The 16,394-nt window shown below is 47.5% G+C and overlaps 1 protein-coding gene across 1 annotated transcript in view; it reads right to left on the bottom strand.

The window, feature by feature from the left end:
• Window positions 1-7,000: 7,000 nt before the first annotated feature.
• The window catches only part of tln2a (talin 2a), a gene marked incomplete at both ends in the record, with an annotated part of 47,219 nt that continues 37,825 nt past the window's right edge, over window positions 7,001-16,394 (bottom strand). The window contains 11 exons of the mRNA XM_084436519.1: window positions 7,001-7,129; window positions 8,172-8,297; window positions 8,536-8,718; window positions 9,016-9,204; window positions 11,364-11,488; window positions 12,477-12,582; window positions 13,874-13,981; window positions 14,175-14,360; window positions 14,482-14,598; window positions 15,535-15,660; window positions 16,172-16,355. Of these exons, the coding sequence (XP_084292645.1) occupies window positions 7,001-7,129; window positions 8,172-8,297; window positions 8,536-8,718; window positions 9,016-9,204; window positions 11,364-11,488; window positions 12,477-12,582; window positions 13,874-13,981; window positions 14,175-14,360; window positions 14,482-14,598; window positions 15,535-15,660; window positions 16,172-16,355 (1,579 nt within the window). The remainder of the gene's footprint in view (window positions 7,130-8,171; window positions 8,298-8,535; window positions 8,719-9,015; window positions 9,205-11,363; window positions 11,489-12,476; window positions 12,583-13,873; window positions 13,982-14,174; window positions 14,361-14,481; window positions 14,599-15,534; window positions 15,661-16,171; window positions 16,356-16,394) is intronic.

Below are 16,394 nucleotides of genomic sequence, written 5' to 3'. Positions count from 1 at the left end.
AACTTAATCCAGGAGTCAAGATGCCAACTGAATAGGAGAGGGAAATGATGTATGATAACAAACCTGCTTAACCAGCAGTTTACATTTGAAAGATTATGTTAAAAGGAACAATTCTAATGCAAAGCCTCATTAATAGCAATACCGGTCACAAATTCATCCCCATTTGATTGCCCCAAATGTTCAGACACCCATTCCTATAGGGCCTAGCTGAATTATGAATAATGACTTCTGAGAAAAACAAGTGACTGTACATTACAGTTTCCTTGAAGCACAAACAGATTGTTATGGCTCAGCCCCTGTGAAAGTCATTGTCCCTCAGAGGGGTGTCAAAAGAGTTTCTGTCAGTGCAGCGTACACCACAGTGGGGGGCCGAGGATCATGTCAGCACGTCCTCGAGGGCATTGTTCACAATCTGAAGAGTTATCAGATGGGCTTGTATCATGTGTAGAGTTAGATCATCAAGTTGTAAGCTCCTCTGTGAGATCATAAGTGCCATAAGTTATCTCAGACAGGCTTTAGTGAACGATACGAGGGCTTTGGCATTTCAGCCATCCCCCTCCTGTGACAGCTGTCCCAGTTGGCACACATGCGCAACAGGGACAAAACGGAAGACCTGTGTCCAAGCACTCTGTTGTTTTTATGTCCTGTCCTGCTTGTGTATCCCACATTATGTTGAAATACAATTAAATGAAAGTCCACCGACCTTCCAAAAGATTGTGTTCACCAAACATTTGTATGCAACATCATAGTTTTATCCATTGTGTTCATAAATTAATAATAATTTTAATAATTATAATAATATATAATAATATACTGGTCAGTAGTGAGCGAGATATTCTAAATCTAAAGCATATCAAGCACAGTTGCAAGACAAAAATATTATCTTCACATTACAATATCTCTCTGAGTTGTCCCATTGACATTTCAGTTGGACAAGCTCTCTCCCCTCTTGTCCTCTCTGTTCCTCACATGTTTTCTTGAGGAGTATTTTTAGGGTCTTCTTGAGGACCACCTGTTCTGTTCTTATACCCTCTTTGACAACGGTACAAATGAAGGCGCCTTGGCCAGAAGGCTTTGCCTGTCTGAGATGTACCTTGAAATGAACAAAGTTCTGTTAAAAAGGCCATTATTGGTGCTTCTCCAACCAGAATGGCAAACTATGTATCAAGTATACAAGGTAACTTCACAGGAATGTGTTAGTGTATTAGCTGAAACTACAGGATGGCTACAGTACACAAGACGAACCTTTGAGGAATATGGGGTGAAATGTTTACTTTATATTCCTCTCTGAAGTTCTTCCTGCTCCTCTTCTTCATGGTAGACAACCGCCTGTCTCTCGTTAGCCTGGTTTAGTTCAACTCGCCAAGCCTCTCATACTCAGTCTCAGCTCATGAAGGCTCAGAGCAGATTCCCTGCCACCCTGGGACTGTGGACTAATAGAGACATACAGTAGTCATGATCTACTGTACCTGTCCGACTCCTAATGGTTCACACGATCTCTGCATGACAATACACACTTCCTGGAATTTACAACCTCCAGAACTACTCTGTGAAGGATATGAATGAAGAACAACAAAAATCTGGCAGTGAATAACTGGTATCAGTTTATCAATCAATCAATCAAATCAATCAAAGCTTTATTTGTATAGCGCATTTCATACCCAGAGGCAACACAATGCGCTTTACAGAGAACAAGGGAGGTGGGCATACGACCCACTCTCTACATATTCCAGAGGGAAGCAAAAAAACAGTAATCACCCGGTGGCCAGAAAAGTGAGCTGTAAAAATTCTTCCCTGACCTCTCTCAACAAGGCGATTGAGCAAGCTCCTGGAGTATGTTTTTCTACCGGCTAAGAACATTCATAAAGCAATACATTTCATTAAATTAAAACTAAACTAAACTAAAAACATCATATGAGAGCCATGGCAAACACTGGTGTATGTCTGTGTGTGAGTGAATGTGCCTGGGCCCAGATAGAGGCAGGGGTTGGGGTAGGGAGGGGGTAGGAAAAGGATACGGACCCGGGTTAGGGTGAGGGGAAGGGGATCTGAGCCCAGGACTGGTGTATGTCTGTGTGAGTGTGAGTGTGCCTGGGCCCAGATAGAGGCAGGGGTTGGGGTAGGGAGGGGGTAGGAAAAGGATACGGACCCGGGTTAGGGTGAGGGGAGGGGAAGGGAGACTGGGGCCAGGTCCAGGCCTAAAGCCGGAAGTGGACTGGTGTATGTCTGTGTGTACGTGTGTGTGTGTTAACTAAATGCTATGACATCCACAACCATAGGTTGCTCCCTGCTCCAGTCCCAAGCCCACCATTTATCTCCCAGTGAAGTTCCATTGCACAGGGTTGACAATAGCATTGTGGCAGGTAACCCCAGAATTCCCAGCATGGTGTAAGTATGTGGCCTGTACCACTGGTGAGATTGTTGTGGTCTTTCGATAACTACGTGAACCCTCAGGACCTCTGAAAGTTCTCCTCATTAGCTTGTGGCCGTCTGCTGATGTGCCTGCGCGTTTTGATTTATTAGGTTTTTGGTTGTGGCCCTCATAAATCTACTGTAGACACAAGGTGGGAAAAGGTGCTCGTTACAGGGCAGTGGCCTTACAACATTCTCATAATAACAGGAATCACCAGAAAGGGATACTCTCGGTAATCTACATATTTCTTCTGCATCCACCAGAACTTCAATGTACAATTTTTCTTTCAAATGAAATGAAATCAAATCAAATGTTAGCAAAGAGGATATAATTCCCTCTTTGTTAGCATTTGTTAGCATGTCTGTGGATGGATAAGAGTTGCTCATCTCCCTGTTATATTTAAGCTGCTACTGATTCAAACCCTGTGCACACCCCACCTCTATTCCTCTGAGTCAGAGAGACCGGCAGACACTCACACACACATACCAGACCACTGACTGGTAGCCAACAGCGTGCCTGTTTATCTCATTTGCGGTTTGGATGAGCAGAGCAGAGGCTCGTCCAGATCACAGGCAGATGTGACGTGTGTGTTAGCCACCGGGTGCAGTATTCAGGAGGTTGCATTGGCTCGCTATGTCAGCGGTGTGTCATGTTCCATCTATAGCAGGTAAGCCAAGGAGTTAGAAGAAAGGCAAAACTGCACACTGTGATTGACTTTAACCATATACATTAGTTATAGAACTTTTAATGAGCAGAAAGTTAGAGCCTCTGCCACACAAGGCCTTTGCAATTGGAATTGTGTTGAGTTTTGACACTAGGAATTGCATGAATGTCAGGCTGAAGACAATTAGAGCATGAACATCTTAGTGCGAAAGCCATTCTCAGTGGCCATGTCTGTTATGGTTACACCCATCTAGTGCATATAGATCTGTCATTAATTTAAGAAGGAGCAAAGCAGCAGTATTGAGATCACCTGTGTTAATAGCAGGAAGGACTGCCACTTTAATTGTGGACAGAGAGCAGCTGGGCCTGTGTGTGTAATTGACATTGCCTCCTCAGAATTTAGGACGGCCAAAATTAGCACAGGTCTGAGCTCTGGCCCCTTCTCAGCCCATTATAGCAAGAGCTTCGTGCTGACTAAGAAATACCATCTTGCCCTTTCATTCCACTGAATGAGTGAGGAGTGAGGAGACACTTAAAGGGACCCTACCTGTGTCCAAGGCTACTTCAAATATTTGAGGTTTACTTGAGGCTCCGTATAATGGATCCAATAATAGGAATGTCCAAAACATAAAAAATCTGGGCATTAGAATAGCCTGCATAGAAGATGTTGGGTCTGAATCCTACCATGGTGAAATACACGTATGCCACAGGCAGTTCGTATTGTGAGACAGGGAAGTGTATCTTATAACTTCAGTGGCTACAAGCCTATAAAAGTATATTACTCCCACAATAGATGGAAGTGTTCCTCAGGCATGTCAGTCTTGAGAGCCAGTTTTCTGTATTCCCACTGATGTGAAAGTAAGATTGGAGCAAAGCCATGGGGGAACTAGGAGGAGCTCCTGCCATCAAACCATGTTAGCCTGTCCTTCTGTGCCTTTAAAACTGCACACCCACAGAAAAGAAGACAGAAGGCTAATATACTTTGAAACCCTTTATTTTCATTGAATACAAAAAATATTTTCTTCTGGCCAGATAAATAGTTTACATACTGTCCGCCATCACTTCCTGTACGTCATCACTTCCTGTACGCCATCAATTCATAACCATCTTCAGTCGTTTTTTAATCATCACTTAATTCTGCTAAGGGAAAAACATACAGGTATGAACAGTTTCTCCAATACCATTGAAATGTCACACTAAATCTTACCAGTGACAGATATATCTTGTTATCCATATCACATTTATCATTCAAAAACTCTATTCATAGTGGCTTAAAAGACAGAAAAAAGAGAAAAAACATAACACTTCAGTGATTTTACTGGTAACATACAATAACCAGGTAACAGACCCAGAAAACCAATCTGCCGTAGCTCAGACACATCCTGGTACATGCCCATGGAATGCAGTACAAAAATGTGTTCCATGTTCAATGTCGTCATATATATAATATACATACTTATATATATATATATATATATATATATACACACACACACGTACACTGATGGTAGGCCTACTCTTTCCACTGCAACACATTTTTGTTTTGACTGATGTGCAGTTCTTTTTCCCTCACAGCCATGTTCACAGCGGGCCGGGGACGGGGCCGGAGCTGCAGAGTACGGGACACGACGTGTGTGATGTCAATATTGAGAACTAACAACACTTCTTACGTTCAGCGCCTCCCGTCAACAGTGGAGGCGAAGCTGACACTCAAGCAGACCGGATGCTGCATGGACTACAGACTAAGGCACTAATAAACTACGAAGACCAGATGAGTGGACCCAGACAGAACGGCACCAGTGTTTTACAACAACTCTGATCTCCAGAGAAAATAAACACAAAAAAAGTCTATGGACTATTTGCAGTTTGTGTGGGAGTATTTCCTGTGCAGCTCAGAATACAAACACCAATGCACCCTAAAGTTTATTTATTTCCTGTTATGAATGTAGGAGTAAGAACCACAAAGCCATGCATAGGGCAGCGCTAGGACTCACAATATGCTTTAGTTTGCAGTCGCTCGCTGCCCATGAGACTAGGGAAGCAAACACAACTATCAAACCTGGTCAACATAAGGTAAATATACGGCAGTAGCACATCCACGAGAGTCGCACAGAGCACCTTTCGATTAAGAGAAACGGACAGAAGACAAGGAGGAAGAGACGCAGTGTAGCGATCCAGGGCTGCTGGAGCTACTGCAGATGCCCTTCATTAAAAGCCTCTTCAAGGGCCATTTAGAGGGCCAAGGGGTCGGGGGGGAGGGGCTTAAGCCCTGGGCAAACCTGCCGGGAATAGTATCCACCAGAAGCACGGTGCGGTGCAGAGGCATGGAGAAGTACCGCATTGGATTCATTCAAGAAGTCTGAGGTTTAACAAGAGCACTCTTTTGCTTGCATTCAGAATGGTGGAAATCCCAAGCTCTACATAACTCTGAGAAACCCTGCTGTCACAGATGTCTCACACTGACCGCGTGATTCTCATCAATCAACTCTGACTAGAATTGTAATACATAATAAATTCCTGCTGTCCTTCCTTATATTATGGGGGGGGGGGGGGGGAAAGTATGCAGTGCTTGAACTGAGCAAGCAAGAGGGAGCGCCTTGTCTGACAAGAGGCTAGAGAAAACAAGAGCGCCCCCTATAGCAGCGTCAGAGTTATTGCATCGTGTACTTGGCTCAGTAGAAACTGTGGACTGTCTAAGCAGGAGGAGGAAATGGCTGAGCTGGTTGTGCATGGTCCAGTATGGCTGGTTCAGCTCCTTCACTTCCATAGAGAAGCAGTAAGGGATGACACTAGAAAGGCTTTTATACCAGTACACGTCCTGTTGCTAAAATACTCCGTTAGCTACAAACATGTTCCTTCCATAGTAAAATGGACCTCAATGATGCCTATGGTCAAAACATTCACAGGAGTCAAACATTGTAATATACTCTAATGGAGGATGTCATAAGTCTTGAGGTCACATGCAATAACACCCATATTGGGGACTGACCGATTGTCAGTCTAAAAATAGGGGTTCTTTGTCTAAAATAGGGATTCTTTAAGTCTTCAACTCATCTCGAACAGGATTAAAAAAAAAAGTGTCAAAACAAGGCTCTGCATAACAGGGCCTTAGTATTTCCATAAAATAAGATGCTAGCTTTTAATCAAATATTCCATATGGTCCAGATACCTCAACAGTCCAAATGATGTCGGCCAAAATAGTGGCATCGAAGGTCAACGACACCTGGGAGTGTCTACAGTATTGGACCAGTGTTCATTCCGATGCTAATAGTTAACCAATCAAATGCTAATTTCTTTCTTTTGTCTCGGTGAAAGTAAACGGAAAGCAGTGTGTGCGTGCGTGTGTGCGTGTTTGTGTGTGTGCGCGTGTGTGTGTGCACACTACTGTATTGCATGCACCAAGCGTAACACATTCTCTCCTCTTGACGGCTCTGAAGTCTACAGGCTCACAGTAGATCCACAGAGCTGACAGTTCCTGATCAATCACCCCTAGTGTTTAGGTACTAGTACATTGACTCATTTCCCACTGTTCTTGTCAATACAATGCATTGCTTTTTGGCAAATGATACAAGACACGTAGTCTGTTAAAAGTACCTAAGGGTATATGACAAGTGCATTAAGTAGTACACAAGTCTTAGTAGTTTAAGACCATTTTGAATCGAAATGGACTTTCCAGAGCCCCATTTGGGCTGGACAGAGGCCACATTAAAAAGGCCAGCTTAGTTTCGCCTTGTTGCACATTAAAGGAGAGTCAATTTAGGCCACCATCGTGTGTGTACTTCTGACTACAAGTACAGACATACAAACTCTCACATACACACCCTCACCCCGCACCATACACACACACACGCACACACACACACACACACAGACACACACACAGACACACGGAGGCGGCAGGGACGTGTGGCGGCCGCGAGGAGCTCAGTTGTCGTCCTCGCGCAGCTCGCTGGGCAGGAACTTGTACTGCTGCTGTCTGATCTGAGCCAGCTTCTTCCTGGCCTCCTCCAGCTCCCTCTCCTTCCTCAGCATCTCCTCCTGCGCCGCGATGATCTGGGAACCGCAACACAACACACCACTCAAACACACTCAGTAGTGCACAGAGTACAATACCGCAACACAACACACCACTCAAACACACTCAGTAGTGCACAGAGTACAATACCGCAACACAACACACGACTCAAACACAGAAGCTCAGTACAATACTGCCACAGAGAGACAGAGCAGTCTGGAAAATGGTGTAGTACTGTAGGCCATCCTGATGTCGCGAGCTCACGTGTTGGGTCAAAGTTTTCTTGGTTTGGTTCAATCTTCAATGTCTTAAAAAGAAGTACTGGAAACTGTCTGATGCAAAAGTTTTATTGCTGGACTCAGAGTTGATACAGCAATAAACTGAGTATGGATTCCAGAATCTAACTGCGCCGACTCCCCCGAGCGCGACCTTTTGTAGTTACACCACTAGGTTTCTGAAACCCGCAGTGGTTTATTTAGAAACAGTTTACCTCCGGTGGACATTCTTTAGAAACAGTTTTACAATCATAGCTCTCAATTATTCCAGGTGCTTTAACTTTCCTCACCTAATGACAGTGTGTTCATATCAAAGTCCTCAACTTTCTTCACTTCATGATAGACTGTTTATCCACTTTCCTTACTTTCATGATAGTTAGTTTACGCCATCTCTTTCATCTTTCCCTTTTAACAGCCTGCTCTCCTAACCTTGGTCGGTTTTTCTGACCTCCTACTTCTTATCTCTCCTACACTGCCCTTTTTCCTAGATGAACTCATCTGACCTCTGCAGTTACAACTCAGGACAACCAGAGTTCAGCTTCTGTTTCTCATACAGCACTATTTAAACTGGATAGGAGATGATTACTTTAATCAATATAATGAGATGATTAGTACGAGATAATTAATGAAAATAATCTGGCGCGTCAGGTTAGTAAAATGGTGGCTCTGCTATAGATTTCAAATCGTGCAATACTGTGCTTTGACATGATTCGGCAGTTACTGAGCGTTTAACCGTGTGAGGTGCTGCTTGAACGGACTGCGAAATAACGTCGCTACGCAGGCTGTGGTCGCACCGAAGTCTCACCTGAGCGATTCCGCCCACAAACTTGGTTTTGACCACCACGTTGTCGTCGTCCGCCTTGTCGAATGCCGCCTTCTGGGCTGCGCGCACCAGGTTGTCCGACGCCCTCTTTACCGCGTTCCCAGCAGCCTTGGAAAGAAGGCCAGTCCATTAGAAACTACACAATTACATTATTAAGACGTCTAAAAACAGGTCTCTGGTTCTGTCGCTTTTCATTATTTTTCATTAAATTTTCTTCATTCCTTTTAGTCCTTTCCGATAGAAACATAACAGAAGCATTTCGTCCGAGCGTATGAGTGTGTGTGTGTGTGTGGGTGCACAGTTCCGGCAGGTTGTTTTTCCGCACGTCAGTCAGGCGTAACGGTACCTGGAGTCTCCTCATGGCCTCGGAGTCCTGGTCAGCCTTGACCTTGCAGGCCACCAGGAGCTGGGCGGTGGAGGCGGCCACCTGCTTGGCGGAGGAGATGAGCTTCTCCTCGCTGGCGTGGCCCTGGACCGAGGCGTTGGCCGCCTCGCACAGGTTACTGGTGGCGGCCGCAACCAAACGCGCCTGGGGACGGACACACGGACACACACACACACGGACACGCACACACACACACACACAGACACACACGAGGGTACACACATCCGATGTATGAGATCATGCCAGTGGTCTTTCTTATACTCATGTGATTGAGTGTGTGTGTGGAGTGTGTATATTCATGTGATTGATTGTGTGTGTGTGGAGTGTGTATTCATGTGATTGATTGAGTGCGTGTGTGGAGTGTGCATATTCATGTGATTGATTGATTGATCGATTGAGTGTGTGTGTGTGTGTGTGTGTGTGTGTGTGTGCGCGTCTCACCGCTGAGATGAGGCCCTGGGACCACTGTCCGTCGTCCACGGCGTTGCCAGGGATGGAGCCCACCTTGCCCTGGGCCACCAGCTCCCGCTGCGCCGCCGACGCCGACTTCACCAGCGCGCTGGTCGCCGCCGCGATGGACTTGGCCGCCTCCAGGATCTGCTCCTCGAAGTCCAGCGTCTCGTCCGCTTGCTGGGGGGGAGACGACGCGGTCAGAACCAAGAGTCTCGCAGAAACTAGAGAGAACATGTACTAGAGAACGTTTACTTTGTTGTATTTTTCACGAGCTAATGTTGTATTTCAGCGTCATAATACTGCTTGGATCAGCGGTGAGGGATTTGCACCACAGCTCTTCAAGTACTGGATCTGATAAAGAGGTGAACAGAACTAAGGACTGACACAAACACTATAGGGCTGTTCCTTTGAGTGCCAAGGCAAGTCCACGCAAAGTCCTCTCTCTTTCTCTCTCTCTCACACACACACACACATGCAGTCAGACACACAGCACATGTTTGTAGACAGGGCGGGACACTGTAGGAATATGTTTGATATATAGTTGGGACTGAATAACAACCTAATATATCAAACATATCAGACAGAGCCCTGCAGAGAAGGCTTCCGGGGGGGTTTAAACTCGGACTGAGAGAGAGAGAGCCGCTACTGTGTTACATGATGGAGGAGAGGAAAATTTGAGGGAGGATGGATGGATGGGTGGGTGGGGGGGGGGGGGGGGGCAGGAAGTTGAGAGTTATGGATGGACAGAAGGATAGAGGGCCGGGATCCTCCTGGACAATGTAGATATGAACCCAGTAGGGGTTTGCAGTTTTTACACAGACTGGCCGACAGACGAAGCACAACCTAGATCCACGTATCCAGGAGAGAGAACTATACTGTCAACTGTGGATGTCGTAGCATTTAGTTAACACACACACACACACATACACACAGACATACACCAGCCCACTTCCGGCTTTAGGCCTGGGCCATAGCAAACACACACCAGTATTTGCCATGTCTCTCCTATGATGCTTTTTTAGCCTCTCTTACTCTGAAATGTAATTTAATGTAATGTATTGATTTATAAATGTTCTTAGCCGGTAGACAAACATACTCCTGGAGCCTGCTCGATCGCCTTGTTGAGAGGGGTCAGGGAAGAATTTTTACAGCTCACTTATCTGGCCCCCGGGTGATTACTGTTTTTTTGCTTCCCTCTGGAATATGTAGAGAGTGGGTCGTATGCCCACCTCCCTTGTTCTCTGTAAAGTGCATTGTGTTGCCTCTGGGTATGAAATGCACTATACAAATAAAGATTTGATTGATTGATTGATTGATACCATCAGGGACACGGCTGCGTTTAGGCCTTCTCGGAGAGTGCAGCAGGTGTAAGGGTTTCAGACCGTGTGTGAGGACGACGCTATCGGCTCTTCACATCGACACCTTCACACACAGTGAAGGAGTAGACACCGGTACAGAACACACGCGGAGAAACAGACATGCTGACCATCAACAGACAAACGTGTTACGAGACGACATCTCCTCCCACGGTACCCACTGACCAATTTTCACCGTCGATAACACAGCAGAGGCGCCATGTCTCACAAGCACCATAGGCGCTTTCAGACCACGGTACTTTTCCCCATGAACTAGGAGCCTTTGGGGGTACACACCGCAGGAACCAGGGTCTACGGGAGTAGGGAGCCTACTGGCAAAGTTTTATTTAAATGCCGCCATGTTTAAATTCACTGCGCTGAAAAAAGGCTTCTGTGTTTAGCAATCATGTTGATTCTCCGAACGGAATAAATCCCACACAAAACTGCTTTCCTAGTTCAATATTGCTGTGACTAAAACATCTGCTGTGGAAAAAAAATCCCCATGGACAGATAGAGGTTTATAAGTCTGCGATGACAACCAAGGGACTTGCGTTTCACTGCTTAGAGCATCGCGGGGATTTCTCAAACGTCACACGTGTAAACACAAAACCGCTTTCCTCCAGTAGTTAATCTTGTTGTAATTAAGACATCTGCTGGAAAACATGTTTATCACAGACAGAAATCAGAGGTTTAGCCATTTTCTGTCACTCGCAGCTGCCCCGCGATATGGGGGAGGGGGCGAGGAGCTTTGCCCCGCTGTGTATACGCGGTCTACAAGTAATTCTAAGGATTAGGGTGTTCTAGGGACTAGCTCTCAGGGGGAAAAGTACCGTGGGCGTTCTGGTCTGAAAGCGCCTCATGTTACGGTTGTGCGGTTCTACACACTACTTCAAGGCTGGCGGAGTTTGGCGGCGCATGGCGGTCGAGCCTAGAGGACGGTTCTTCGGGGAGAGATGCGTTGTGGGTAGCGTAGTCTCCTACCTTGGGCTTGGCTCGGGGTTTCAGCTGCTCCAGCTTCTTAGCCGCCGCTTCGATGGAGGCCGCCGCCCCCAGCAGCTCCGTCTCCGCTATGACGGTGGGGTCCTCTGGGTCCACCCACTCCGTGCCTGAAACACACGCGCCCAATGTCAGTGCTGTCACCCCACACACACACGCACATTCACAGCTGTGTTTCAGCCCAGCATGCCCCCACAACACCGAGACAGCGCACAGATGCAGGGCCGCTGCCGACCGTGGCGTGACGGCGCATGCACGGCGAGCGACGGCCATGCACGCGGTGATGAACGTGAAGGCGTCGCATTCCTGTTTGAATGGAGAGACGAGCGAGTGAAATGAATGAATAGCACAGCCGGATGGGTGATGATGCCATCACTCGTTATGGACTACAGGTGTCCCTGTAAAGACTGATGGAGATGGAGATGGATGATTGCAGATGGAATCATGTTTTTATAAGTCCTGTTGGGGGTGGGGGTGGGTGGTTAATCACTTGGCCACCGGCTGCATTCCCAACTTACCTCCGTCTGGGGCAACAGACAGGGGGGGGGGGAGGGGGAGACAGGAGCATTACTGAGGTGTGCTCTGAATTCCAGGGGTGTTCGAAATGTCACAGATATCAATAGATTGATAAATAGTTGACAGCAACACTTCATGCTTTAAGTGCACTGGACAAGTCTGTCCGTAGAAGCGGTCCAGAACAAGTCCAGTGGTCTTAATGCACTTCAGGGCAGTTAACACATGATGCTAGAGTTGGATTCGTTCCATACTAAGGCTGAATGTTTCACACTGGACAGTCATCCATTATGAAATGTAGTATAGGGCCGTGTGGTGTATAATAGTACAGTATTGTGTAGTGCATAATAGTACAGTATCGTGTAATGTATTATAGTACAGTATCATGTAGTGTATAATAGTACAGTATCGTGTAATGTATAATAGTACAGTATCATGTAGTGTATAATAGTACAGTATCATGTAGTGTATAATAGTACAGTATCATGTAGTGTATAATAGTACAGTATCATGTAGTGTATAATAGTACAGTATCAGGTAGTGTATAATAGTACAGTATCATGTAATGTACAGTACTCTCTCTACCTTTCATGGCCTCAGCACTCTGGATGAGTTCGGTGACGGCGCCCGCCACACGTTTGGAGTAGACCACCAGCTGCTGCTTCTGCTCAGTTGTGGGCTTTTGAAGGACCTGGAGAGAGAGACACACAGACACACACACACACACACACACACACACACACACACACACACACACAGAACACACACAACACACACACACACACAACACACACAACACACACACACACACACGACAGCTGGGTCAGGAAAACCTGGTTGTTGTACCATCAACACAGACACAGTGAGGAAGATTGGCCATGTATCTGTAACTACTGTTTTAGCTGTATAGAAACGTTAGAGGCCTGAGCGCCTAAGAAACAGTTCTAATGAGTGTTGCAGTGTCCCAGTGAAGAATGTGTGTGTGTGTGTGTGTGTGTGGGGAGGCGGGTAACACAGGTGAGCCAAAATAATGTGCAGAGTCAGCGATGGCAATTTGCCCAGAAAATGTCTGATAAGAGTTGTTTCCAGTAATAAAGGGGATTCTGTTCTAAATGTATGTTTGTGTTTTGATCCTCCAGTTGTCTGCAAGCGCTGCATTATAAACATTAAACATAAAGTTCGGACATTTGTGTTCGGTAGATGACTACTCTGATGTCACAATGCTTCTTGGCATTACATGTTATACCACTGGAAAGCCTGTTTATTCCCCTTTTAAATGGTGCCCTATTTGTCAGGAGCATGCATTTGTGGGATGAGCAGCACAACTGAGTGTGTGGGGTGCCCCCCATGAAAAATGTGACAAATCTTCTCTGCCAATGCCAAACAGATTATTCTGCTGTTGTTATTGACTCTTGTTTGGTGGATTGGATGATTGAAGTCTACTGTATCAGTAACAAGGAAGAAACAAGCCATATTGGCAATTTATTCACTGAACATACAGTACATTGAGGAGTCTCAGTAGTGTGGAAGAACCATACGCAGCCACAATAGCCTGGCTCCTCCCCCTCATGCTGGTCACCAGCCTGGCTCCTCCTCCTCATACTGGTCACCAGCCTGGCTCCTCCTCCTCATGCTGGTCACCAGCCCGGTCACACATGGATGTGAGACTGCATCCCGTTCCTCAACCAGGGCACCCCACACACTCAGCTGTGCTGCCCATCCCACATATACACGTTCCTTACCAAAATAAACAGGCTTTCCAACGGTATAAAATGTATTGCCAAGAAGCATCATCACAACAGAGTAATCATCTACCAAACAAACGTTTTGTTTTTAATAACAGTGCGCTGGTCTCTGGGATAAAAAAAAAAAAAAATTGTCACAGACTAGACTCTTGCCCACCAAACCTAGAGGGACATCTTGAGGTCCAGAATGATCTTCAACGGGCACGAGGAGATGTCAGTGTCCTGGTTGTGACTCACCAGCAGAACGTGGTTCAGGAGGTCGATGTAGCCCGTGGTACACTCAGTCCCGAACATCAGCGCTCTGCTCCTCACGTCCTCGCTCACCTCCTGGTGGAACGCCGCTTTCTACAGGACGCAGAGGAGCAAGACGCTACGACGTTAGAGGTCAAAGGTCACAGGAATGTAAAGGCCATACTATGCGGGGAGACAACCTGCCATCGCTGGGGCGAAAGCTCCAGGGGGTTGTGCGTGTGTGTGTGTGTGCGTGTGTGTGTGTCAGGAGAATAAAAGGTCATAAACACATGTGCTGGACGAGGACCTTGCAGGTGGTCAGCATGTCGGAGATGGCCTTTCGGCTCAGATTGGCCGTGTGGATCACGTCTTCCTGCCGCGCCGAGTTCCCCGCCGCCACCGCCTTGGCCGTCGCCGTGGTGATGCCCTTCGTCATGCGGATGAACTCCTCGGGCGTGGTCGACTTGTCGGGGACGTCCCTGGACTGGAACACCTGCACCGCCGAAACGCGTCCGGTAACGGGTTAGCGCGTCGGCCCGTATTATAACACGCTACGACTTTATCGTCCGTCGTTGGCGACGTTCGCGCGCGGTGCGGTTTAGTTGGATGCCTACCGTCAGCTCCTGCTTGATGCACTCGATGGTGGCCTCCAGGGCCCTGGTCCCACGAGTGGCCTCGTCCTCCACCGCCTTCACGGTCTTCAGCAGGGACGTCACGTTGGTCACCATCACCTGGGGCGCCGCGGAGGAGAGAGAGAGAGAGACGGTGAGATGCGATGCAGGCAATAGGGCGCTATCCTGCCATCGGCCACCGGGGGGCCCTGGGGAGTCATCTTTGCTGGAGGGAGAGCTTGAGTGTACGAGAGCACAGAGGATTGCTAAATAACTGATATTACTGTATGTGTGAGAGTTTGAGTGCAAAGGGTCGACCTTAACGGAGATAGTGGGGATTGTGGGAAATACTGACCAACGCCTAACAAAAATGACAAAATCTATCATCACTGTCATGGACTATTGGTCCTACTGGAAATTCTCACTGGAAGACAGGGGGAGCACATCACCCATGTAACAAAACCCACAGCACTCAGTAGTCGACGCTGAACCTATAAATTCAAGTCACACAGTATCTGACTGTTCACCTCGGGGCGCGGAAACTCTCGTTGTCAGTTATGGGCCTGTCCCGGGGTTACGTTGAGTCTTGTTAAACTACATGCGGTAGGTAGGGAGCCAGCGGCGAGTGTGTAACCGGCCACCAGTTCACTCGGTGATCGGGCCATGAGATTAGCGCGTGCGTATGGCATGGTAGGAGAGGGGGGGCTATTGATTAATGGCTGTGCCTGGAGGAGAGGAGGGGGGGGGTGGGGTGGCTTCTATGCACACAGCATGCCTCTCATCTGAGAGAGCTCACCAGAACTCCCTCAACGCTCAAATCAGAGCTAGGTGGAATCCCATGTCCATCTGCCAAGTTTCTGGAGGACAACTAGGTTTGGATTACAATATTTAACAAGGGACTAGTTCAAGCAAAAGTACAGAACAGGTCAAGCAATGGAAATGAAAAGCCTGCTTTTTTCCAACGTCTCTGTAGCCGGTGAGGGCCGGCTCTGCTGCTGCTGAGTCGGCGTCAGTGTGTGGTGGTCCGCGGGGGGAGGGGGGGGGGGGGTGCTCTACCTTGGCTGCGCTCTTCAGCTGGTACATGGACGGGTCGTCGGCCGCCTTTCCTGCCGCACACTTGGTGGCTCCTATGAGCTCCGCCAGGGCCTTGGCCACGTCTTTGACCGCGTTGATCAGGACCACCTGAGAGACAGACGCACGAGCGCACGCACGCACGCACACACACGCGCACGCGCACACACACACACACACACACACACACACACACACACACAGGCACACACACACACGCACAGACACACACACACGACACGCGAACAGACACCTTTAAGCCGAATCCATGCACCGTGTGTAGTAGCAATCCTCTTGAGGGAAGACTTTGTGGGATTGAACATATCGTCGTCTTAAAATAATGGCTTGAGTCATTTTTTGAGGAAAACAATCGTTTTTGCCTGAGTCATCTCTTCATGATGCTGGCCACCTTTGGTAAATTTGCCTCCATCTTCAATTGAAAAGATCACACTGTTCCTACCCCGGTAGTATAATGGCCTATATCAACCTATGCTTATATGTTGACTTAGGCCATTACATTTTTTTGTGTTTTTTGAAAAACTTGAAAATATGACTTGGGTCATTATTTTGAGAAGGTGACGATATAGGAGGTTCTGAAGAGGAGAGTGGGAAAGAGTCTCGCCTGCGTCTCGGGGTCGTCGGATCCGATGCTGGCGGCGCCCAGTTTCACCACGTCCGTGAGCTGGGTGATGGTCTTGGCGGAGGACTGGGCGGCCTGGGCCAGCTTGTCCTGACCGGAGGCGGCCCCAGACACCAGCATCTTGGTGTCCTCCACCAGAGCCTTGGCCGTCTTCAGGATGTTCTCTCTGGAACAGGGAGAGAGAGGGAGGTGGGGGGAAGATAAC

Source organism: Borostomias antarcticus (genome assembly GCF_949987555.1).
Source record: "Borostomias antarcticus genome assembly, chromosome: 4".
NCBI lineage: Eukaryota > Metazoa > Chordata > Actinopteri > Stomiiformes > Stomiidae > Borostomias > Borostomias antarcticus.
This window is presented reverse-complemented; position numbering and strand designations above follow the sequence as displayed.